The sequence below is a fragment of the Perissodus microlepis genome, chromosome 17 (genome assembly GCF_051167445.1).
Source record: "Perissodus microlepis isolate ML-2025 ecotype Zambia chromosome 17, ASM5116744v1, whole genome shotgun sequence".
NCBI lineage: Eukaryota > Metazoa > Chordata > Actinopteri > Cichliformes > Cichlidae > Perissodus > Perissodus microlepis.
The window spans coordinates 24,299,749-24,327,564 of record NC_140477.1 but is presented as its reverse complement, the minus strand read 5'-3'; the positions used below and the strand labels follow the sequence as shown (position 1 = coordinate 24,327,564).

The 27,816-nt window shown below is 37.8% G+C and overlaps 1 protein-coding gene across 1 annotated transcript in view; it reads right to left on the bottom strand.

The window, feature by feature from the left end:
• Nucleotides 1-299: 299 nt before the first annotated feature.
• The window catches only part of b4galt6 (UDP-Gal:betaGlcNAc beta 1,4- galactosyltransferase, polypeptide 6), a 28,732-nt gene continuing 1,215 nt past the window's right edge, over nt 300-27,816 (bottom strand). The window contains exons 2-9 of the mRNA XM_084909913.1: nt 23,902-24,018; nt 16,843-16,956; nt 16,553-16,677; nt 15,412-15,528; nt 8,988-9,175; nt 8,744-8,866; nt 6,820-6,921; nt 300-4,979 (exon numbers count right to left, since the gene is read on the bottom strand). Of these exons, the coding sequence (XP_084766039.1) occupies nt 4,832-4,979; nt 6,820-6,921; nt 8,744-8,866; nt 8,988-9,175; nt 15,412-15,528; nt 16,553-16,677; nt 16,843-16,956; nt 23,902-24,018 (1,034 nt within the window). The 3' untranslated portion in view covers nt 300-4,831. The remainder of the gene's footprint in view (nt 4,980-6,819; nt 6,922-8,743; nt 8,867-8,987; nt 9,176-15,411; nt 15,529-16,552; nt 16,678-16,842; nt 16,957-23,901; nt 24,019-27,816) is intronic.

Genomic DNA, 27,816 nt, shown 5'->3' with positions numbered 1-27,816 from the left:
GATTATAGGTTGTCTTACAGTGTAAAGCACATTTAAGTGACTCTTGTTGGGATTTGATGCTATATAAATAAAACTGAATTGAACTGATAGCTGGGACAGACCCTGTCTCATTGTTTGATTTCAAATCTACTTTCATGTTGTACAAAGTCAAACACTGACTCGTTGTTAAAACACACACACACACATGGATCTGCATATCTAAGTCCAATTAAAGTTCATTCTTCACCAAGGCAGCCTGGAGATAAATGTCACAACAAATACATGTAATGTTATGAGGACAAGAAAGCAGATGAGACAGCTCACTTTCCAGAATATGCTGATGTGTTTATTTACTTTTTGATTGACAGAAAAAAAAAAGCTTTCACAAAGTAACAACATAAAACACTTAAATTGTTTTATACTGTCTGGAACTAAAGACCGCAGAAATCTGACAATATGAAGGGCTCTAGCACTTGCTAGTAAGAGGCACAACTCCAGGGAGTAGGTGCTACATTAACATTTTAACAGGTTTGGCTCATTTGTTGTTTTATAGAGATGTGGGCATGAAAAACGTGACAATTAGACAGTTAGGATCAAAGAGCTACAAAGAACACAGGCTACTTTGTTTAGATGAAACTGGGATGAAATCTAAAATACTCAGACCAACTTGAGCATTGCAGGGAGTGATTTTGTTTTCTTTTTAAAATTTCAGTTATTACTCTTAGTTTCATGACACAATTGGGCCATTATTTAGAAAATGTCTCTACTTTATCAACTCTGAAATAACAACCACTGTAGCTATAAACAACAGCAACTTAACATATTTTGGGTTTTTTCACCATATGAACGAACTTGACGGTTTATCACTAAAATGGTGAACTTACTGGCAAACACCCAAAGAGGTATCAACGTCACAAACTGTCAAGGTCATAAAGTCATCACATCAGGTTCTTAGTAACCGCTTTCTACACAGTGGAAAGTTACCACCTGTGCCAGCCATAAAAGCAAAACCTCGTTTCTGCTTGTCTTCATGCACATGGAAACTAGTTATGGCCTACAATATCTTGTGCACAGATGTATTTTAAGACCGAGCCATACAGAATGAAGAAAATAAAATATGTTTTAAAGTGTAGCCATTGTTTTGATTAGCCTCAAAGCTTGAGGATCTTTGCACAAAAGATGTAGTTGCCTTCGAACTATATTCTCTTGGAAGGATGTGAAACACTGTTTATTTATTTATCATTTTTAAAGGCACCTCAGCTACAAAGGACATGGATAAAATGTCCACTGCCCTGACAGCTCAGTCTTAGTGCATCGTTGGCAAGATTTTCTTAAAAATGACCCACAGTTAGTCATGGTAGATCATTAAAGGATGACAGGACATCAAGGCAAGAGAGGACAAAGTATGCAAAACATTCCATCAAAACCTTTTGGATCTGAAACATGAAAAACATACTGCATATTCTTTTAGACTTCATATAATTAATATGAAGGGTGAAAATCATTGATAATTCAGTAAAATAGAACATTTTTTAATATCTATGCTAAAAATGTAAAGTCATAAAGTAACATAAAAACTCAAGGCACAAATACTACAAATAGAATAACCATTGCCCAATGGTGAACACATTACCTGAACAACCTTACATACTTTTAGACTACTGATAATCATGTGATGAAAAAGTCAGTTTCACTTGATACTGAGACCCAGTGAGCTGACAATCAAGAAAACTCTCACCTACTTCTGTATATGGATCAGTTTTGGCCAGTCAAGTCACCTCCTAAAGGAGCTATATGTTAGCTGCCCTGTCAGACCATCTCTTAGTTCATAATGGAAAATACTCTTATTACACAGACTGACTTAAAGCAAAAAAAAAAAAACCCAAAACAAAATATACTAGAGACTTGCAATGGATTCAGTCAGCAACCACACCTACCTATAGGTCTTTAGTCTATCTGGCTGTTTGAACTACATACAGTTTCCATTTTCTTCCAGTTAGCATGCTTGTGTTAGGCTTTAGCACCACAAAAAATATCCCAGCAGAGGGGTATGAACTTCAGTTGTACACTGATAATGGACATGGGGCAAGTTAATGTACCAGATGATCTAATCCAATCCCATGTGAAACAAGGTTTTTATTCTGAATACTGCTTCCCAAAATTTTAATATTTTACTACAAGTTGGAAATTAAGGCATTAGTACTGTCACTGGAGGATCACATTAATACAAAATATAACCAAAAACAAAACATGACAGCAGAGTCACAAGAAAGACAAGTGCATGCCTTTAGATCCTGCAGATCCTACTCTTGATAAAGCAGAGTGTTTCTGAAACCTGAGCCTGGATGGGATTGTAGGTTCTCACTAGTCTTTCCAGCTCAAAAACATGGAACATACAGAAAATATAAAACAAAATTCTCTCCATCAGTGGGCTATTTTAATTTCAGTGATCAAGATAACTTTCTATGAACTTAAAAAATATAAATATGCAAACAATAATGCATCATCTGTTGCCAGTCGTTTTGATGTATTTTAATTTTTTCTTGTTTAAGAGTTACTTCTTAACAAAAGTACCTTAAACATCTGTTACGCAGTTTATCTGCAGATTTCAAACTTTTAACATAATATAAGCCATCTCCTTCCACTTCCAATTTTACAAGAGGCAAACCTCACCAGCTGTTGAAAACCACATAGAAAAAATAGAACGCAACGATGTATATGTTTAAAACTTACATCGAATTGATTTTCGTTTAAATGAATCTGATGCTGATGCGTTCTTGATTTTTCCCTAAATAATTGTGTGCTTTTATTGCAATATTGCCTGAGGATCTACAGATTGAAACATTCAACAATTTCCAGCCAACCAAAACACTAAAATTAGTTATACTATATGGATATGCCGTTGTACAATTTTGCATTAAATCCAAGGTTTAATTTGCAAATCACTGATTTGGTCTTTTTTCTTACGTGGTACCCATTTACACAAAATCAGGCTGGACAGTTTGTGTTCATATCTTATTCTGACTAACTGGTCTCTAGGTAGGCATGAATCGCAGTTACAGAGGTAAACATATTTGGTCACCAATGCTCTAAATTAGTGGACAATCCAAAGCAGGAACACCATTTAGGCTGACAACCAAAAAACAAATTGACACATGTATAGGAGAGTAAGAGGTTCATTCTGAAGCCGTTTAACAGGATTCAATAATCAGCAAATAAAGTCCAGGACAAATGTGGGCAGAGAACTATTTAACAACATAAAATCTCTAAACATACAAATCATGGTCAAATTTAAATCCTAGCGACACAGAATCATAACGGCCAACATGTCACCAAAAATTCTGTGTACACATTTCTATCATTACGCTCTCTAGTGCTTAGGTTTAGAAAAAAACCTGTTTTCACAGCATGAATACCTATGAGAAGCTCACACCAATGTTCTCTCGTTCTGGCTCTTCTCACTGCTTGGCAACTTTGGAAGAAATTAAAAAAAAGCCCCAAAACATTTAAAGCCACAGTCCAGACACATCATCCACACATCAAATTGCCATGCTTCATTACATGGTACAGTACAATAAAGAGGTCTATCATCTCGTCCAGCACTTGGAAAAAAAATAAACAAACAAAAAAAAAGTATAGAAAATCATAAAAAACAAAAACATCTGAGACAAAAAAATATAGACTTATGTGAAACCATGAACCTGTACTGAGCATGTTGTGTGGACACGCTGGCCAGCCATGCTCTTTTTACAAAGTCATGGAGCGCCTTAGTCATGCTTTATCTAACTTTTATTTGTACAGTGCACATTGAAAAAATAGAAATAAAATAATTTAAATACGCAGATCTCTACCTGATGAAATTAATTTATGTTTGAAAAAAAATGTGTAAAAAAAAAAAAATTAAGGCATGCAAAAGATGCTAACAAATAATGAGATGTGGATGCTTTTTGACCCAAACATCTTACATCGTTAGAACTTCCAGCTGGAAAGGAATGATTCACTCTTATTAAATACTCAAATCAAGGGTAGCTGCCAAAATAAAATTCATATCCACTGGAATATCACTGTATTTGCTCAAGCATTCAAAGACTATTTACATATCTGTGTTCTGTGATCATTAAGAGGCTGATATTTACATACATGTTCATGCAGATTCAGCAGCAGTGCAGGAGAAAAAACAAGACAAGAGAGAAATACTAAACATCCTGAAACAGAAAATAAATACAATTTATCAAAATAAGAAAAAAATGTACATCATACATATGTATATAAAATGTTAACAGTGTGTCCCTCTTTTAAAAAGATTACTGTTATAACAAAATGATATGTATCAAACAAATGAAATAAAAGTTGAGAAAAAAAAATGTTTATTGGCTTGTAAGGTGATGGTTTTATACATCAGACGTGAAGCAGTGCAGAGCCGAGAGCAGGGAGCTGTGGTTTTGCCACATTAAGGCTTTGCAGTAAACATTAGAGTTGAGATAACTGCTGCTCAAGATTAATGTCGACTTGTAGTTAAGCTGGTACAAACAAAATGACATGCAGCAACAAACCCATCAATTCACACTCAGCACACCCACACATTTTTCAACTGACACACAGAATGAATTGTTCATCTTTAGAAACTAGCCACTGCCTTTGAAACACAAAATTTTTTTTATTTGGATTGGATTTTTTCCACAGCAAGATTTCTTGGCAGCATTATATGGCGCTTCTCTTTATCCCTCAGAGCCTGTGCCACCTCCTCTTCTCCACAGCTTTACCTCTGAACTGCTGAAGATAACACCAGGAGGTCAGACTGGAAGAGAACAGGATGAGCTCAGGGAGTGCAGGAAGATGTGGCTGGGTCAGTTCAGTACTCTGTGATAGGGGCAAGCTCAGGATAAAGGTCCACAGAGATGTTCTTGTAGAGACTACTAAGCGAGATGTGTGGACTGTAACGCAAGTTGTTGAGACCATCCAAGTGTTGCCGCTCTTTGGAATATCTTAGGAGTTTATACCTACAAACAAAAAAGTGACACAGTATCAGTACACTCTACCTGCTCTACTCCTATTTGGGCATTTACGAGATTGGGTCTAATAACCTGATGCTTCAAAGTGTCAAAACTGGTCCAACATTAAGGTAACAGTTATCTAAATATAGTCAGGTCCGGAAGTGCTTGGTCAGTACTTTTGTAATTCTGCCTCTCTACACCACCCCAATGGACTGCATATCAAACAGGTGCTGCTAATCAAATATACTTGCGTAACTGATCATCAGCAAATGTGAACACATTTACAAAAGCAGATGTTTAGTCAATTTGCTGGTCTGGAGCACTCAGGTGTGTGTTAGCACAATGCTAACTTTCCGAGGACAACCTAGCAAATTTACACCAAATATACCCCAGCCTGTGCAATGCTCACAGAAATTCAAAACAAAACAAAACAAAAAAAACCCAAAACCAAGAGATGCATCTTGGACTCCACAGGCCCCAGTTACTGTTAAATACCAGAGTTCATAACAGTACAATTACACAAAGACTAAACAGGTATGGCTTGTCTGGAAGGGTTGCCAGGAGAAAGCCCCTTCTCTCTAAAAAACAAACAAAAAACAAAACAAAACGCATGGCTCGGTTTTGCAAAGTTAGATATAAACATATCACAGATAAGACCAAAAGTGAAGATGCTTGGCTTTAATTCACAAGGCCAAATTTTGTGAAAACAGCATATTAACAAAAACACACTATCAAGTACAGACTTGGAGGATTGAGGACTTGGACTTGTGAGTCAACCATGAACTCCTCTGTATAGCAAAGTATTCTAGAGTCAAACATGGGGCTCTCTCCCTCTGACTACTAAATATAGAACAGAATGACTGAAAATGAAAGAAAGGAACCACGGTATTGCAACAGCCCAATAAAAGTCCAGATCTGAACTTGACTGAAATGTTCCGAACCTCAACAACGTCAGGTACAGACGGCCAAATTTCTACAGTAATTAGAGAAACTGATCATACTGAAAATGATTACTGGTTGCAGGCCTTTACTGCAAACAGCTTCAGTTGTAGACTATTTGAACTGTGTCGCTTTATTTTCAGTCACTGAAAATCATAAACTCTGTTGGATTGAGATCAGTTGACTTACTTGATCATTAAAGAATATCCCATTCCTTTGCCCTAAGAAACTCTTGGGTTACTTGTAGTAGACTTTTGGTCATTATCCATTTGTACTGTGAAGCACCATTTGTTACATTTTGCAGTATTTAGCTTAATCTGAGCAGGGAGTATAGCCCTGTATACTTCAGAATTCATCCTGCTACTTCCATCAGCAATCGCATTATTTTTAAAAAATTCACATGGTTCCACATTCCCAGGCCATAACATTTCCGCCATGTTACACTGGTGTGTAGTTCAGATGGTGTGCAGATCAGCGTAAAGGCAGATACAGTAGATGCACTCTAAGACCTCAACACCATTACCAATGGTGTGACTTAAGAAGGTCTGAAGTTAATACAAACACCTCTTGTAGCAACTTTAAATTGTGCATACAGTTTCCTCTCATAAACAGACCCATAGACAAGTGAACACATCAGGGTACAAAGATACAGACCGGTGGAAACCATAATCCAACAAACCTATGTTTCAATTACTGGATGGCCTGCTCTGCTCTTTTTTCTAAATTATGTTTGTGTACAACATATTTGTATGCACTATCTAGAAGATGTTAGATCTGCTGCAGTTAGAATCAAAACAAAATAAACTCAAATTAAAATTAAAGGTTTAATGCTTTTTTAAAAGCTATTATTCATTAGAGTTAGGACATTTTGTAAATGTATTTTTTAATATGAAAAAAGAAACTTTACCTCCCAAGAAACTGCACCTCTCCTCTGTGATGGTGAGGAATTGATTTATACTTGCCAATCTCCCCCTCTGGTCGTGTCACATTCAGATTGGCATACTGAACCCTGCAAGGTAATCAAGCTGCATCACTATTTACAGAATTAAAACCAATATTAGTGTATACATAACATCAATAATAATTATGGGCTTTTAATTATTCCTATTATTATTTTAATTATTGGGTGCACAAGTTTGAATTTATATTGGACAGGAATCAAAAATATGTTTTTCTGGTTTCTATTTCGTGCATGCAAAATGTATAAACATTCAGAACTTATGTCAACGACGTTGCTAAATTGTGTGAACAAATGTTTTGAAGGTTGGTGGTTCAATCCCTGGTATAGAAACAGCCACTCAAAATTGCCGATTTCAGCCAGATGTCAGTCGGCTGTCTGTTAACTGACAGCCAACTTTCAGCTAGCAGTCAGCGGTTGGGTTTGTTCCAGATATGCTCCTTATATCTGGAACAAACTCCCAGAAAGCCTCAGATCAGCTGAAACACTCAGTTTATTTAAATCCAGGTTGAAGACTCACCTATTCTCAGCTGCATTTAAATAAAGCACCAAATCCGCACTTAAATTTCAAAACTTACATTTTAACTACTGATTTTATCTACTGTTCTGATTTTATCTGTTTTGATTTTTGATTTTATATACTGTTTTGTTTGTTAGTTAGTTTGCTTGTTTTAATCAATTTTAAATCATGCTTTTTATTTGTTTTTGTTTCTAATGTCTCTGTAAAGCACTTTGAATCACCTTGTTGTTGAATTGTGCTATACAAATAAACTTGCCTTGCCTTGGGAGTCCCCTCCTCCGTCCTTTGGGGCGTATCTACTTTCCACTATAAACAAGCCCATTTAACTTAATTGCAGAGTGTCACCAAGAGATTTCTTCCAAAAAAACTTTGACTTGGATAGTTAGCTGCAGATGATTTTCTCAGTATTACTGTAGGGTCTTTACCTCATAATTAGGTCTGTAAGTGTTAACGTATCAATGCCATCATCACGATTAACGCGATTAAAACATTTTCAACGCAATCAACCCATCTGGAGCACAGAATGGACAAACTGCCCGAAATGCATTGACAGAGACTTTTCAGGGATTTTGAGTCATTCTGCGCTCCAGACGGGTTAACTACGTTAAAAAAATGTAATCGCGGCATTAACGCGTTAATGCTGACAGCCCTACTTATAATAGAAAGCACATTGTGGCCACTGTTTTGAGTCCATATAAATAAAATTGAATTGAATTTCAGATTCTTTTGACAGCTTTTATTGTAAAAACTTAAAGTTATGTTTTAAAAATGTGAAATAAACTTAACAGCCAGTTTGACCATTCAGACATTTTACACTGCAAATCACCAAAACTATTTCTAGTAAACAGCTTTTCCTTGTGTTCCATTTTAATTTAATCTAATAAACAGATACAATTTAAAAGAAAATTAAATACAGAAAAATTATATTCTTGCACAGAAGCTTCCTCATAGATCCCAAACCAGATGTGGAGGTTATTTTTGAGACTATTGCCTATTGTTTGCTGGGCTGTTACTTCTTCAGACTTCAGTTTCAATTATGAGTATGTCCTCCTTTCCTTTTTTCTGTTAGGTTGCAATTTAATATTTTATTTTTTATATTTCTTCAGACTCTTATATTGTGCAAAAGTCTTGAATGACCCCAAATTTCTCTATATTTTGCTAAATAGAGGCCAGAACTTCACCTAGTTTCTTTAGGTGCTGTCCAGGCTTTATGAAGGCATTTCAAAGTCATTTTTTGGACAGTGGCTACTTGTCCAAGATTTTCAGTAGATCACACATTGCAAACTTAGCATTTTATCTAGCAGCTTCCTCGGTAGCTGGTAAAGTAAGAACACAACGTAGTTGGTAACTCACCTGTTCCATAAGTCATCATCCTCTCCACCCCAACCCCAAAATGCATTGGGAAAACCATTAATCTTCCAGAACTGATCCACAGTGAGCCCACTCACACCACCAAAGAACTCACTATATGGAAGACTGAAAACAACAAAAGAACACGTTTAATAAAAATCTGAAACGTTCTAGTTGGTTAATAATTCCAGGTCTGTTGCAATTAAATTATTATCCTACCAGTCTGGTAAATTTTCCACACACTCACATGTACATGTATTTGTCCAGCTTGGCAGCAAAGTGGCGTGGCATCTGACCACAACCATAGTAGTTTCTGTCATTTTCAGGGATATGGTCAACATCATGGAAAATCAAGCAGTCCCAGTCCAAGTCCTTCATAGCTTCCATGAATCCCACATTAAATAACATGGCTCTGTTGAATGGCTGGCTTCCACTCTAAAAAGTACACATTTCTGGTGAGCATGGTGCAGTTTTTTATTTTTTGCCAATAACAACGATTCAGTATAGTAAACTACATTAGCACTTATTTAAAGCAAGCACACTGAATTGCAAATGAGATCTGAAACAATGCAATTAGCAAATTGCATAGCTCACAGTAAAACAATAACTTTAACATGTGAACTAGGCAAAAAAACACTATCAGTCCTAACTATATGTAACTTTTGCACTACATCAGACAAGTTATTGCAGACAGTACATTTGGTTTTGTAACAGATATAAACGGAACAACTGATTATTTTCATCTCACTTGTACTCAAACTACTATGAGGATGGATGCATGGATTTTAGCAGTATTTATAATAGTTGGGGGGGGGGGGGGGGGGGTCTCCCATGGCAAATTGGTCCTGGGTCAGGGACCACACAAAGAGCAGTTCATGAGAAGAAGTAGTAGTATAGCTGGTACTGATGAGGAAAAAAGCAAAGAAGATGTTTGGTGTATCCTCTGCAGCAAAAAGGTGCTCTCCGATGCAACCATGGCAGCACTTAGGTAATGCTTAATTCTTAGATAGAATGGAGAGCAATCTACAGTAAGCCTCCAGACGTTGTACTGAAAAATGCAGATGAACGGTTAACAGCTTGCCATCCTGTTTCACATGGTAGCAAACAGGGGTAACTCTAAATGGAAGCATGGGTGTACTAGACCATATTTATTTCACAAGCTTTCCCAACATTTTTTAGACTGAAAGTGATATAATATAAAAATACTGTGTTAATTAAATTGCATTAATATTTAAAACTATGAAAATAAAACTTTCTTCACAGACCAACAAAAATGCACATGGGCCAGTAAAACTTTGAGACACTGCCCAGAGGGTTTTTAGGCTGGACACTAAATTATTATTAATATTAAATAACATCTAGACCATCGTAATGTCTTGCACAAAAACTTCAGAATACTGATATGCTCACTTTTCTTCACTGCAGCCACAACACACACCTTTAAATGCTTACAGACACAAACTGACTCATTCACTAGCACACTTAAACAAATCTACCAGGAGATAAAACATTGTCAGGACACTTTTTGCCTTCTATTGAAGTAAGTAAGCCTTCCAAGAAGACAGAGTAAAGGTACATTAGTTAGTTTAGATTGCATACATATCTAAACGACTTCACCACTCAGGAGGATCGTAAAGAAGACCTGGACAGTTTGCAGCAATTTATTGACGAGTGTTTCGAGTGCATTGTTATGGGAAAACCAGGTAACTGGCACTGACTCCCTCCAGCAGCAAAGGAACAGCGTCCTCGAATTGAAGCCCCCCTGAAAACTCACCAGAACCAGCTTCTCCACCAAATGGCGACATGGTGGACATTTTGGTGTCCACAGACAAAAAAAAAAAAACAGTCCAACTTTGACGCACGCTTGGCATTCCTGGAAATCCTGCATAAAGATTTTTAGACGCTGCACGTGGAGTTCTGCCAGCAGCAGGTTTATCACTACCAAAACAACACGGCATGGCTGTATTGAGTAGGGCTGGGCCATATCATACCGTTCACTGTAATACCGGTATAATGTTGGGCAACGATAAGAAAATGAAATATCGCGATAGAATATGGGTAAAACGCGCATGCGCAGTGCCTTTGTTTTCATACGCACACGGCGGAAAAAGCATCGCAGCGACGGAGAATAAAAAGGGCGAAAGCGGATCGTTGAATGAAACGGATGAACCTGAACCGGTTTGTAAAAATGCTGCAGCTTCAGTGGTGTGGAACTGGTTTAGCTTTCGTCCGTCAGATACGCAACAAAGCACTATTTTTGGTAGAGCATGCTAGCGGGCCGTCGTTATTACCGTGTTTTTTGGAAAATACGGCAAACCTTTGAGTTTTCTGACAATCGACAGTGCCCCTTATAATCCCGTGTGCCTTATGTATGAACTCTGGTTGTGTTTACTGACCTCGAAACGATTTTATGTACACGGCGCTCGAAAATCTGTCAAATGTTTTAGTTCGACTTTGCTAAGCTACGAAGCCGCACCGCTTGATGGATTGTCGGAGCATTACGGCTATCGTAGGCAGGAGCCTCGGGGAGTGATATGTACTGTGCTTCAACATAATATTACCGTATTGTGTGTGTATAACCTCTTTTTAAGTTTTGTGGATATTATACATGGTTATGCTGAGGATATGTCGGCCAATTTCCACTGGAAACGCCTTTTGGTTAAACTGTCAGCAAGTGATTTACATTTGCACTGTTACATTTTTATATAACTTTAATGCACATAAAAAAAACAGCTGCTTGTTTAAGTGAAAATACATTGATGGTTTTTTTGCACTAATAAAGTTGTGGAGTTGTAAAGTATTTTGTCTAGTGTCAATTATATCGTCAGTTATATCGTTATCGCAAATTTTCAAATGTATATCGTGATAAATATTTTTGGTCATATCGCCCTGCTCTAGTATTGAGTCAGCTGATCTGTATCTACACATACGTCTCTTTCTACTTTCACATAATAGACAAGTCTATAGGACAGTTACTAGGGGTGGGTTTTTACCAGAAACACCAGAATCTCAGCTTAAAGCTCACAAAACTATTCCGACAACCACTAAACAGCAAAAACAGCAAACGATTAAAGAGCAGGTAAACAGATTCTGCAAACAGATGTAAAAACAACTGTCGAGTCACGTACACGTCGTCGGTGCTGAAAGCAGATATCTCACACATTCTGAAGCTGCAGGTTTCATCACTGTGACCAAAATTCACTGAACCAGCAGCATTAGGAGATCAAAACTACGCTTTACATTTGAAAAACATTGTCATGAATTTTGTCTTAGTTTCGCTGTTTTGCTTCCACCGCAATAAAAAAAAAAAAAAAAAATCACACTTCCTGCACATCTCTCTCTCTCAGTTTACCATAAAAGAAATCTCTATTTTTTGCATTATTCACTTGTTTATTACGCACCAGTCTACCTTTGTGTACAGTTTTATGTGCAGTGCTGTCGGCCAATGTTATTTTTGGCCGACAGCACTGTGTGTTCTTTTACACAATTTGTGTTCTTTTACACATTATACAGGACAAAAGCTGTTCCAAATGGGCATCACACCTTCAAAAATCTGCACCTATTGCAAAGATAAATCTGCTGAGAACTATATCCATGCTATATGGCCCTGCACACCTGCCCAGAGGTTCTGGCAGAAGATATGTGAAGACGTATCCAAATGGTTTAGTTGGTGTATCCCAACCTCACACAAACTGTGCATCTAGGTCAGTGTTTCCCAAACACTGTGCTGCGGCACATAGGTGTGCCGTGAGAAATGATCAGGTGTGCCGTGGAAGATTATCTGGTTCCCCTGATTAGTACTCTAAGCAATCGGCATGAGTAACGGGCAGAACAATTAAATTCTCTTCCACTAGAGGGCAGTACACCTACCTGCTCTAATTAAATGATTCGCCAACTGTCAGTAAAACAAAAGAAGACGAAGAAGAAATTGCTTAATAGTCATGCTGTGAGACGATGCAGCGCATAATAGCAATAGATAAATATTTGCAAAGAAACAGTAGTCAATTTGACCTGGGTCCTGGAGAAAATTCCGGCCCAGATGAAGGCCCTAGCTAGCACAACAATGGTCAGAAGAAAGCAAAAATGGTATACTGGGGACAAACTGAGCCAATTCAGCGATACCTGGTGCGCAGGGAAACATTATCAATATGCTTTTTGCCACATTTTGGTTTGGTTGTGTGTCATGTGATTTTTCTAATGTGAAATATGTGCCTTGGCTCCAAAAGGTTGGGAAACACTGATCTATGTGATCTATGCTCCCTTACTTTCAGTTTTAGCAAACTATAGGCCTATTTCCAAGCTGCCTTTACTTTCCAAGGTTTTAGAGAAGATTGTTTTTAGTCAACTGAAAGATTTTCTAGATGATAATGGCATCTTTGAGGTTTTTCGGTCAGGTTTTAAAACCCTTCATAGCAAAGAATCTGCATTATTAAGAGTTTTTAATGACATCCTTCTGGCATGTGATTCTGGTAACCATGTTGTCCTTGTCTTGCTTGACCTAACTGCTGCTTTTGACACTGTAGACCACAATATTTTAATTTTTCGATTAAGTGATGTAGTAGGTATTGGTGGCCCTGCACTCAATTGGTTTAAGTCTTATTTGTCAGATCGAACTTTCTCTGTCAGCCTTCTCGGTTCCAAATCATCCTCTGCTCCTCTGTCATATGGCGTCCCACAGGGCTCACATTAGGGCCACTACTGTTTTTACTGTATTTATTGCCTCTGGGTTCTATCCTTAGAAGGCATAGGATCGCATTTCATCGTTATGCCGATGACTGCCAAATTTATTTGCCACTGGACCCAGTGGTCCCTGTGAGTCCTCTGCAGATTTGGGACCTCTGGAAGTTTATTTTAAACCTGTTGTTACTGATCTTGGTTTTAAGTTGTACAGTGGTTTTAAATTGGACAACCAAATCAGAGCAGTGGTGAAGTCCAGTTTTTATCATTTAAGGCGACTGGCAAGAGCAAAATCTTTTCTTTCGAGGCAGCACCTTGAAATAGTGATCCATGCTTTTATTTCTTCCCGCCTGGACTACTGTAACACACTTTATTTGGGGGTCAGTCAGTCGTTGCTCTCATGTCTGCAGCTGATTCAAAATGCTGCTGCACGACTCCTAACAGGAACTCGTAAAAGAGAGCATATGACCCCTGTCCTGGCCTCACTGCACTGGCTGCCTGTGTCTTTTAGAGTTCATTTTAAAATTCTTATGTTTGTTTTTAAAATGCTTTCACAGTCTTGCCCCGCCTTACCTCTCTGAGCTTCTTCATCCCCACACACCCTGTTGGTCTCTCAGGTCAGCTGACCAGCTGCTCCTGGAGGTACCGAGATGCAGGAGGAAGCTCAGAGGGGACAGGGCCTTCTCTATCGTGGCTCCAAAATTATGGAATAATTTGCCCTTGCACGTTAGAGAGGCCCCTTCACTGTCCACTTTTAAATCACGTCTTAAAACCCACTTTTATTCTTTGGCTTTTAACCTCAGTGAGACTTAGTTTTCCGTTGAAATGAAATTAGTTATTTAATTAATTTTTTTTTTCTTTCTTTTATTTGGCTTTTATTTATATCTTATGTAATTTTATTTTATGGTTCCAATGTACAGCACTTTGTGTCAGCTGTGGTTGTTTTAAAGTGCTTTATAAATAAAGGTGATTGATTGATTGATAGATTTCTTATGCATTGCTAAGAAAACTATCATTATGAACTGGATACATGAAAAAAAGTATTAATCAATATAGAAACGTACTCATGGATCACATCAGTCTGGAGAGAACATCTGCTTCCTCAAAAAAAAAGAAGAATGAATTTGTTCCTCTCTGATCCCCACTGATCAATCCCATTACTTTGTGGGGTCGGCTGTAGTATTTCCCTGTATGCCTTGCACATGGATGAAGGTGAGTATCGGGCAGTTCTTGTGCGCCTGGAGCCCTGGGACCCTGCTTCCACCAGGGTGGCCGGCCTCTACTGTAGTCAGCTGCCCGTGACCTCTGGTTGTCTGGGACTCCCACCCTTTGGCTGTGGGCACCCGTCCTACTCCTGCTCAGATGCATGCACACAGATATCGCCGAGATGCATGGCCTTAGGTTTTAGGTACTCTTGGGGGCTGCGGATTGCCCGGTTGTCCTTGATCTGTATCCATTTACCCCCTGCCACTCTACTTTTTTACCCTCCCTGTTCTGCCTTAGACAGACAGAACAGGATTTTGAAAAGGAAGGAAAAAGTCTATTGCATATATTTATTATTATATTTGACTTAGACCTTTGACTGTACTTTATTTATATATTTTTGCATTTGAGAAAATGTTTTCTTTAAAAAAAATGATATGGAACAATCAAGGAGTTTACTTTTTCTGGCAGATGTATGCAGTTAAACATTGCAATTTCTAAAATGGAAACTACTTTAGAAAACATTTAACCCAACAAAGTTTAACCCAACCAGGAAAGTTCACTTTGAAAGACTTTTGAATATTTATTGTTGCTATTTCGATTACTACAATCAAAAGTTGCAGTCCTAGTATCAAGAATGTCATGTGGTAATGGTTCATCCCTACAACTGGTTTTCATTGGGAGCTATTCCTTGGAAAATGCTTTTTGCACATGCTGAGCTCAGAAGAATCACATTCAGTTGAATAATAACCGTACACCCTTCAGTGCAATTAACAGACAACTCACTGTACCTGCTCAATGACGTAGAAGCCAAAATGCAGTCGCTGTCTCTGAAGCATGGGGATAAGGTGTTGGAAAAGGATGGGAAGATGTTCATGGCGATTTCTAAATGGAATAAGGATGGCCACCTATAGATGTCAGGGTAAGAATCAGCACAACAATGTGCAGTTATTAACTGAAGTTAGTAGCCCAACAAATATTCTCAGTAATAGTTTCTCACTACTCATTTCCTCTTTCACCCCACCAAGTTTGTGGCAGATGCCTGCCCACCTTGAGTTTGGATCTTTCAGAGTTTTCCTTCTGTTAAAAGGGAGTTTTTATTGCCTGTTATCAACAAATGCTTTCTTGTAGGAAAATCATTAGGATTATATCTATAGTAGAATAAGGTATTAGCATGCATAACATGGATCTTGATACCATCTTTACTTTTATTCTCTGTGAGAGTAAAATATTTCTTTGGTTATGTGACATGAACAACCACAAGAGTATTTACTAATAGTAACATACAAAGCAGGAATAACAATCTCTCGTGCCATGTAAAGAACATGCAGGATTTTGCACAGTTTGAACAAAAATTAATTTTACTGTCACTGATTTGCTGTTCATCGACTGTTTGAATGTTTTATTCCTTAATCTAATTCAATTCAATTTAATAGGAAAACACTTTCAATAGAGTCAAATAAGGCATCATAGACACTTCACATGCTTACTGTTGTATATAGCCCACTTTAAGCCAAGAAAACTATCTGGACAAATTTGGAAATGGAAGAATTGGTGATCACTTTGGCTAAATATACCACCGCAACTGAGGCGAATCAAAAAATTATCCAAAGCCAAAAGAAAAGCAGACTTCTGGCTTCCAACTTCCAGTCAAGACACTAAATTTATTTTTGAAAATTACATTTTAATATGCCACATAAGCACAATCAAAAGGTTTGTTTTTTGTGACACATGCTGGATTCACTTATTTGTCATTAATGCCTTTCTTCCCGAATTACTCGATTAATCAATGAAATAGTCGATAGATTATTTGATTACTACAATCATCTATAGCTGCAGTTCCGCCAGAAGCCATACCAGCCAATACAAATGTTTTAGTATGTTTCATCATTAGTCTTTACAATATACAATTACGAGACTTGTAAAACCCACCTTCCAGCGAGGTCTACAGTCCTTTGGTTTCCACTGGCCTCCAAACTCGACGCCAAAAAACTTGGAGAACTTCATTTCTATCACCTCCATAGGGACCTCTGTCATATTTACTTCCATAAGGCCCTCTGAGGAGATTATTTTTAAGCGGGAGGTTATTCCACAAATATACTTGGAATGAAAAACTAAAAAAAAAAAAAAAGAAAAAACTACAACAAAATATTTTTCCCCCTTTCCCCCCAAAATCATACTGAGCCACTTTAACACTTATCTTCTGATATCAATGTACTCACTCATAGAAGGTAATCGTTCTGGGCAAGGGAGGTTCTGAGCGTAGGTAAAGTTCTCAGGGAGGTAAGTAGTTGGTTGGGCCAGGTATTCACTGGAGTTAGTGCCATCAGGATAATCTGTAGTATAAACAACCAAAATAAGGTACAACTTTATCCCAGCTACATAGTAATATGGCCCCCGAAGCAAATGCTAAATGCGTCAGAGTAGTACCCTTTCACTGGCTCATTGATATACTTAATGTTCCAGTGAAGAAGTAAAAGCACTACTATGAACAACAATGACTGAGGCAATCGCAACCGGTTGCTGTTGTACAATTGTTATCCAGTACTACAAGTTTACTACCTCTTCTGTACTAAATGTGATTAGTGTTGCTTGTGTGACTCAATGAAACAGAGCAATACAATAGAATAGTTCGGCATCTTTCCTAGTCTTCCTGGGGATTTTGCTACCGAGCGTTACACTACAGGCCACAGTCACCTTGTTCTACACATACTCTGGTATAACTGTCAAACGCACACAGTAAAGCAGATAACTCAGAAGTTGTAGAGAAAATGGCATATCACAATTTTAGAAGATCATAATTTAGCCTGGAGAAATACTTTTGCTCCATTATAAGGAAGCCCTCTTTAAAGCTCGAACCTTATACTATTCATCACTGATTGAAGAAAATAAGAACAACCCTAAGTTTCTCTTCAGCACTGTAGCCAGGCTGACAAAAAGTCAGAGCGCTGTTGAGCCAACCATCCCTTTAACATTAACTAGTAATGACTTCATTAACTTCTTCACAAATAAACTTCCAACCATTAAAGAAAAAAAAATACTCATAATCATGTCACAAATGTAACATTATCTTACAGCTACTTTCAGTACCATTGATATTTATTTACTCTTTTTCTCCAGTTGATCTTTCTGACTTTGGAGGAAGTAATTACTTCCTCCAAACAATCAACATGTCTTTTAGACCCCATTCCTACAAGACTGCTCAAATAAGTCCAACCATTAATTAATGCTTCAATCTCTATTAATCGTCTATGTGTCACAGGCCTTCAAGCTGGCAGTAGTTAAACCATTACTTAAACCATCTCTTGACCCAGCAGTCTTAGCTAATTATAGGCCAATCTCCAACCTTCCTTTCATTTCAAAAATACTTGAAAGAGTAGTTGTCAAACAGCTAACAGATGATCTGCAGAGGAATGGCTTATTTGAAGAGTTTCAATCAGATTTCAGAGCTCATCCCAGAAACAGCTTTAGTGAAGGTTACAAATTATCTTCTTATGACCTCTGACAGTGGACTCATCTCTGTGCTTGTCCTGCTAGACCTCAGTGCAGCATTCGATACTGTTGACCATAATATCCTATTAGAGCGATTAGAACATGCTGTAGGTATTACAGGTACGGGTGCAACGATACTCGTATCGATATTGAACCGTTCGATACAGTGCTTTCGGTTCGGTACGCATATGTATCGAACAATACAAAATTTTTAATTTCTTTTATCAACTTTCCTTCTGACGATGCTGTCTGTGTTGAGCGCTCAGTGGATCTGCGCTCGACAGTGCAGCCTAGGCGGAGTAGTCGAACGCAGATTCACTGAGCGCAGGGCAAGCTAGCGAGACAGAAGTTAAGCTCTCCTTGCAACATGGCAAATTGAACCTCCCCCACCCTCATTCAGATGTGGCGTTTGGAACTATTTTGGTTTTCATGTGACGTATGACCCTGAAGGTAAGCGCGTCATGGACTAAAGTATAACAGTATGTTGGATGTGCCACGCAATGTTCAATTACATGGGTGGGAACTAGTGTGTTAGCGCAGTTAGCTCGTTAACGTGTTGGCCGTCCAGCCCCAGGCACAGGGCGATCCGCGGTAGCTCGTTAACGGAGATTTGCCGTGTTGTGGCGTTAATGTCATTTCAATGAGATTAACGCTGACAGCACTAGTGGGAACACAACGAATATGACTGCACATTTACATCATCCTAGTGCAAAAGACAAGTGGAAGCAGACAAAAACAACAAGCATGCATGCTACAAACTTTACCCGAGTCATTTAGACAGCCGTTAGCACATGATTCTCCTTATGGGGACCTAATATGTTTAATATGCTGCTGAGAATATAGCCCAGAAGAAGCATATAGTATAGCTTTTCTTTTGGAAAGAGCCATTTCTCTGTAATAAACTCTCTTTTCCAAAGATGAGTGATTCCTCAATCAGATACAGGGCTCACAAAATCGCTAGCCCGACGTCCCGGGGCTAGCGATTTTTCCAGTCGGGCTACCAAAATCTATCTCTGCCCTGCCCGTCGGGCTATCGTAGGAAGGAAAAATATATGTCAATGCTTTTGCATTCTTTCGGAAATGTAGCTGGGTAATCATGTCATTGGCATCGGTGAGCCACTGTCAATATGTGACATATTGAAATCGTGTTTGAATTTGCGCTTGTTTTTTGCTTTCACTTTGCAATCGCACGAACTGTGTATAGAGAGCGTCAGCACTGATTGGTGAGTGACGATAATTTGCGCACCAATTCCTCTGACATCGTCTTATCAATCGTTAGCTTACTATGCAAACATGACAAGTGAAATCTCCCGCAGCAAGCTTAAACATGTGAGAGGTTGATCGCGCAGAGAATCGCTGAGCGTTATGTGAGTGCGTGTGTAAAAGCAGCAGGATATATATTTTAGTTCTGCTGAGCCAAATAAGACAGGTCAGGGTGAAGAAGTGACCACAAAACGGAAAAGTTATGACAAATCAGACTATAAGGCAAAAAGAAAGTGCAGCTTTATGGTTTCATGGACAAAAGAATTTCTGTGGCTGCAATATGACAAGCTATATAACCAGGGGTGCACATAAGTGGTCCGCAGGTGCGCATTTGCTGTCAAAATAAAAAACGCGCACAATATAAGAAGTTAATATTATATAATTATACAATATTATACTTTAATGTATATATTGTAAAGAAACAAAACAGGAAACAAAACATCAATCAAAAAATTGCTCTCTTTTTTATTCGGGCTACTTAAATTTATTTTGGGCTACCAAAAACTGAAGAGTCCCTGCCCGAAGGGCTACCAGGGATTTTGAAATTTTGCGAGCCCTGAGATATATTTATTTATTTTTATTACTTTTTTGTTTCAGCAACATAAAATTTTAAAACTGTACTTTTGAGTTAAAATATATATTTATAATTTTAATAAATGACAAATTAAAAAGGCATGAACATTTTTTTTTTGTATTGAAAAAATATCGAACCGTGACACCAAAGTATCGAACCGAACCGAACCGTGAATTTTGTGTATCGTTGCACCCCTAATTACAGGTACTTTGCTTATCTTTGCTTATTTATCTATCATATCTATCTAATAGACTCCAATTTGTTCATTTTAAATGGAGAGTCCTACTAACACACTAAGATTAATTATGGAGTTTCACAGGGTTCAGTTCTAGGACAAATTCTGTTTACATTATACATGCTTCCATTAGGCAGTATCATCAGAAGGCATAGCACACATTTTCACTACTTTCACTACTATGCAGATGACACCCAACTTTATCCATCCATTAAGCCAGATAACACACACCAATTAGTTTAACTGCAGGAATGTCTTAAAGACATAAAGACCAGGATGAACTCTAATGTTCTGCTTCTTAATTCAGATAAAACTGAGGTTAGAAAGTCATCATCAAAGATGATAACCCAAGCAAACCAATCACTGCTGCTGCTCTAGACCCACGATTATCTGGACCCACAAATAAAATAAAAACTTTTGCCCTGCATTCAATGGAAGCGAATATGAAAAACAAGATTGTAGGTTGTAGCTTCATCAATCTACAATCAGGTGATAGGAGAGCTGATGTGCTCTTGAATCCCTCTTGAATGGATGTGATTCAACAAAAACCTCGAACAATTAACAGGATTCACACAATCAGTTGATAATTAATGAAGTATGATTTTTTTAAATTGAAGTATTAGTGGTGCATATTAATGAACATTTAAAATCAAATTTAACATGTCATATTTAGCCATCAGGTTAATTTTCATCTGTTGTACCATGGCAGGTGCTGATCAGATTCAAATTAATGTTTCATGGGTGATTACTTTAGTTTGCTGTGGGAAGAGACAATAGGGTTATTTTAACAGGTGGGCAGACTTGAAAAGGTTAGATAAAGTATATACTGGAGCCTAGAATAGGACTATTCGACTAATCAAAAAAAAAAAAAAAATCAGCAAGATTACTTTGGAACCAAAATAATTTTTAGTTGCAGGCGTGGCTGTAGCTCAGGAGAGCAGGCCATCTACAAATCAGAAGCTTGGTTTTGGTCCCCGATTGCTCCAGGCTCTAGTTAACTAGTAATGACTTCGTGAATTTCTTTACAAATAAAATAGTAACCATTAGAGAAAACAAATACTCATAACCATCTCATAGACATAACATTATCTAGAGCTACTTTCAATATCATTGATATTTATTTAGACTCCTTTTCTCCAATTGGTCTTTTTGAGTTAACTTCAGTAATTACTTCCTCCAAACCATCAACGTGTCTTTTAGACCCCATTCCTACAAGACTGCTCAAAAAAGTCCTACCATTACTTAAATCTTAAATATACCAGGTATTAGGGCTGGGCCATATCATACCGTTCACGGTAATACCAGTATAACATTAGGCAATGATAAGAAAATGAAATATTGTGATAGAATATGGTTAAAACGCACATAAGAAGTGCCTTTGTTTTCATACGCACATGGCGGAAAAAGCATGGCGGCAACGAAGAATGAGAAGGGTGAAAGCAGATCGTTGAATGAAACAGACGAACCAGAACTGGATTGTAAAAATGGTGCAACTTCAGTGGTGTGGAACTGGTTTGGCTTTCGTCCATCAGATACACACCAAAGCACCGCTTGATGGACTGTCGGAGCATTACGGCTACCGTAGGCAGGAGCCTCGCGGAGTGATACGTACTGTGCTTCAACATAATATTACCGTATTGTGTGTGTATAACCTCTTTTTAAGTTTTGTGGATATTATAAATGGTTATGAGGATCAGGATATGTCGGCCAATTTCCACTGGAAATGCCTTTTGGTTAAACTGTCAGCAAGGAATTTGCATTTGGACTGATAAATTTTTATATAATTTTAATCCACATAAAAAGCAGCTGCTTGTTTAAGTGAAAATACATTGATGGGGTTTTTTTTGCACTAATAAAGTTGTGGAGTTGTAAAGTATTTTGTCTTGCATCAATTATATCGTCAGTTATATCGTTATCGCAAATTTTCAAATATATATCATGATAAATATTTTTGGCCATATTGCCCTGCCCTACCAGGTATATCTTGGCATCACTTGTCACCTTATAAGTGATGATTATGAGTTCTTTAGTTTTTGCCTCACCACCATGCCAGTGACACACTAGTGGCCCACAGCTACAATCTTAAATATAATCAACCGATCTATATTAATCAGCTATGTACAACAGGCCATCAAGCTGGCAGTAGTTAAACTGTTACTGGAAAAGCCATCACTTGACCCAGATGTCTGCTAATTAAGCCCCTTTTCCATTAGTACCTATTTGGATTGACTCGCCATGGATCGCCACAACTTCACTCGGATCAACTGGTTTTCCGTTATAATCCAGTACTACCTAACGTGCATGGCTTTTGTTATTGCAACGTCCCATGATGTAAATAACATGCGACACAAAGGCTACAAAAAAGGTGGAGGTTGAGGAAAGAATATACCTCGATATACCTGCTTGATCTGTTGTTTTTTGTCAAATTTGGAGATCATGGCGTTGTTTTTTGCAGCCTTTTCCCTCGTTGCCGGGTTTTAATGACAGTTTAAATTTTCGTCAACGAGACGCTCTGATGACTCATCAAGTGATGCTAATGACCAGCCAATCGTCTGACGACATCAGATTTTAGTACCTCCTTGGATCGCTTGGAACCCCAGGGCAAGCAGGTACTAAAAAGTGACCTAATGGAAAACCCTGAAAACTGTGGCTAACCATGCCAAGTTGAACAAAATAGGTACTAATGGAAAAAGGGCTTTATAGGCTATTCTCCAGCATTCCTTTTATTGCAAAAACTCTTGAAATGGTAAAACATGGTCGTAAAACAATTAACTGATCATCAGCAAAGCAATGGGTTATTTGAAGAGTCTCAGTTAGGTTTTAGAGGTCATCACAGTGCAGAAACAGCTTTAGTGAAGGTTACAAAAGGTTTTATGGTCTCTGAGAGTGGACTCATAGTAGCATAGCAGTGCAGAGTTCAATAATGTTGACTGTAATATTTTATTACAGTGATTAGATCATGGTGTAGGTATTAAAGTTCTGTTGCTGCAGTGCTTGAATCAAATCTATCTAACAGACTGTAATTTGTTCATGTAAATGGAGGGTACTCTTCACACACTATGGTTAATTATGGGTTTCCACAGGGTTCAGTGCCAGGACAAATTCTATTTATATTATTACATGATTCCCTAAGCATACATTTTTCACTGCTATGCAGATGAAACCCAAACTTATCCATCCATGAAGCCAGATTTAAAACACCAAATAATGAACTGCAGGAATGTCTTAAAGATATAAAGACCCAGATGATCTCCAATTTAATATTACAAAAATAACACAAGTTAACACAAAATTCAGTTTCAAACTGAAGGCGTTTAGTATTAAGAGAAAAACAGACAAAACCTAAATGGCTCTGTGTGGAAAACGCGATCGCTTTCCCCTGTTCTAACATTCTCTTGCCACACTGAGGCCTGATTACTGCCACACTCGTTGTCAATCAAGAAAGTTTTAAAAGGTTATTGAGTTACTTCTAAAGCTGTGGAACTCATCATGTAGATCCAAGAAGTGGATAGAAAAATCCTGCTTATGTACCAGCCATGGATCAGCCAAGAATTGGGCAAGGATCTGTTAAAGTCCTGTCACAGACCACCCAGCAATTTTAAGTGGCTATGTCTGTACAGTCAGCATTATGCAGACACTCTTTATACTATATACTGATTTTTGACACGTCATTTCTTGGCTAGATACAAAGTCAAAGTGAGCACTTATACAACCCACCTGTCCCATTAAGAGTACTGTTCTTGTTTGTATACAATCTGATCATCTGGCCGATGGTCCTCACATTGTCCCTCAACATGATGCCTTGAGCCTGCACCATGAAGAAGTATGTGTTGGCTGATGGAAAGAGCAGACATAGAATTTAGTGTTATTGACTTAGTGAATTACATAAATTCAAAAAAATTACACATTCAAACTTTTAAATACTATTACCATCTTGTAAATCTTTGCTTTCACTTTTCTTGGTATCCTTTCTTGCTATCGCCCACCTCTTACCTCCAGAGCATACTTCCACCTCTCCAGACTCTCATTCTCACTAAAGATCATAATGTTCTCTGCAAACATCATAGTCTATGGAGACTCACACCTGACCTAATCTGTCAGCCTGTCCATTACGAAGTCTAATAAGAAGGAACTTAGGTCACTGATGAAATCCCCCCCCCTCCTCCACCATATATGTCTACATAGGTTCTCAGTCATCCAAGTCATGGTAGTCTAAGGAGCTTCGAAAGAAAGCCAGTGGACTTCTTTAAGATGTTTCACTTCTTATCCAAGAAGCTTCTTCAGTTCTAAAACTACATGGTGAAGAGTCCCAGAAATCCCTAATGGAAGTTGTAATAATATAGTCAGTAAACCTTTGGGTAGTTATGGTAGTTCTGGTCAAGTCCTGCTGAAAAAGGAAATCACCATCTTAATAAAATTTGTCAGCAGATGGACACATGAAGTCTAAAATCTCCTGATAGCTCTACTTTTCTTCCAGATTCCATTACCTTGATTTCAAATCGAACACAAAATACACTTTTATCTTAAAAAATGACTTTGGATCACTGAGCAACAGCCCACTTTGTGAGTGAGATACTTCTGATATCATCTGTTTCAGGAGTGGCTTGATATTAACAGTGTGACAACTGAAGCCCCTTTCCTGAAGACGTTTGAATGCAGAGAAATGAGTGAGAAGATCACCTTTCACTCAATCGGAAGTTGGCGTCAAAAGTCTTACCTATGATTTTGCTTTTTTCTATTGAGCAATTATTAGAGTAATACACAGAATTTATAAAATCTAGAAATGTATTCAAATTTGAAATAAAATATTCTAATAACAACAACAACAACAACAACAACAATAATAATAATAATAATAATAATAATAATAATTATATTCTGAGATATTGGATTTCTGATTTGCATGAATAATAACCCAAAATCATCAAAAAAAATTTTATGTTATTTTTATGCAATAGACAAGGAGTGCCTCCTTGTTCAACAACAACAACAAGTTCTATTGTAAGATATCAGCAGAGTCAGAATTAAACATGTAACATTAAAAGTAAATATTTTAGGGTAGTAGCTATCGATTAATAAAGTTCGTATTCTATAGATCAGTGGTTCTCTACCTGGCTTTTGGACCCACCATCACCTTCATATGACAAACTACGACCCCAAATTTTCCAACATCAAATTTTTTGAATGACAATGTTGTGCAGTTTGAACTGCACAGTATTACCAAACAGATCTGCACGAGGCGAACTGTTCTACACCAAAAAGACCGCTATTTCCGATCGTAGTTCATAAAAACGGGACAGCACCTTTCCCCACCAAAGCCAGCATACCTCTGCATGACACAAGAGCTGCACATGCTCACTGCCAACATCTTGGCACAGTTTTAAAAACATCTTAAGCTCCATTTAATGTAGTCCACTTGGATGACATCTTTTAATGTCTCTGGAAGCTCGGGAACCATATCCTTTGTTGCAGGGCCTGCTGATGCAGAAAACAATGGTTCCGAGTTGCATTTGGACCTTCCTCAAGGATTCTCCTTATGGAGGCAGCACCATCACTTGTGATACTGGCGCACAAATGGGGCTTCTTTAACTTTGCAATGTCGTGTGCCACCAGGTTAGATGCATTGAGAGCCTGTTCATGCTTCAAGCATGAAGATTTGAGTCTGATATAATCAGACATGAAAGACCTTTGTCTTATTGATGAGCATGAACAAATATTCAAAAGAGAAAAAAACAGATCTTTTAAAATAAACAATATTTTATATCCTGGATAAAACTGGTGTGTGTTCATGTGTATGACTGTCAGCAGGTGTCATTGCGGCTGTCGTTGGCCTTCAGCTAATTTAAACATGGTATCAGATGAATCGGTATCAGTTGATCTGCATATTTTAATCCAACTTTTGTAGCTTTACTGTAGATCTTCCCTGTGTAAAACTAAACGTGGTGGACAGGAGCAGCTACAAAGTTCGCTTTTTTAAATTTTACATTTGATGAAGGCCTACCACTAGCTGTCTTCAGTAAACTTTAATGGTGATTACAGTACCACTGTTTTGGACCCTAAAAAAATGTTTTATTTCACTCCACCTGAGCTCAACGTCTCAATACCTGCTTCACCTCTTTACTCTTCATGATGTGTACGTGTGTAGACACAATCCGACATGTTAAACATCATCTTCATTGTGTTGTCAAAAACAAACAAAAACACAACAAACAGAGGGATGCATTGGCTTAATGTTGTCATACTTTGCAGCCTCCAAATCACTGAGTGATCTGAAACTGGCATTGGGTATTGAACTTCAGTTCAGGTGACATTTTGACCATCTCATACTGAATGTACGTATTCATAAGAATCTACCTACTAGTAGTTACTTTTAAACCATAAACCACATTTATATTTTACATAAAAATAACCGGTAATATAGTTAATTGTGCACATGTGCTCTAGGTGGCTAGCATAACATACCTGGAGCAATGCCAGATGGACTACAAGGAAGGCAGTCAAAAACGACATTTCTCAGACTGAATATGATGGACATTCACTAAACGTTTCCACAGAATACTTGTGTTTCTGCCTTTACAAACAAATGACCTGTTGCATTTGAGGCAATAAGCACTGTCAGCACTGACTCCAGCTAAGCACAACCAAACTTTTGAACATTTAATTCTCTCCACCATCCTCACAAAGACCAGGGTCTGCGGGTGTGTGTGAGACAGAGCTGTGCCACACCCGCCCCTCACATGCAGGCTCTTTTATGCTGACAACTTTTATGTAGAGATAATATATCTGTTTTCTTAATTTCTCCACTAACAAAAGCAGTGCTTTCAATGTAATGTTGGTTATTGATACTTTGGGTCTTCAATAATTTAGCCCATTCTCTAGTCAACACAGTAGTTGTATTTAAAGCAAGCTGTAGTTAAAAACAATTAAAGCGAGGGAAAAAAAGAATTTGTTCCCCTCAATAAAAACCACAACAAAACATGTCAGCAAAGAATAAACACACACACACACCTATCTATCTATCTATCTATCTATATATATATATAGATATATATAGATATAGTCAGTGCATACACTAATGTATGCACTGCAATTTCTAAAATTCAAACATATGAGCAGCCGATTTTAAATTACCCGTGTTCTTTCTCTTTGAATATTTATTATTGCTCACAAATAACACAAAAGTATTTCTTATCAGATTACTCAATCAATTGCATAATTGATAGAATACTATATTACTAAAATAGTCAATAGATGTAGCCCTACTACAGAGCAAGTTCAAAATATCCAGGATCTCTTTTCCTTAACTGGCTTCAGCTATGCCAACAGAAGTGGTTATCAACTTGTCCGCAAAGGGGGTTGCCAGCTTAGTAAGTTAAGTAAGGGTTTCCCAATCTAGGTGTGAGCATGTTAGCATGAAAGGGGTGGTGCTGCTACTATACAACCAGTCAGATACATAAAAGGACTGGAAATATGCTACTAAATTGATTAAGTCTGGAATCTGCCTTCATTCAAAAGTAGATCTAAACAGAATATTGAAATAAGTTTTTTCAGGTAAGGCAGTTTTGGAAAGTCTTAAGCCATAATTGCTCAAATGCTGGGATAAAATATGATCGGTTTAACAAACATTACAAC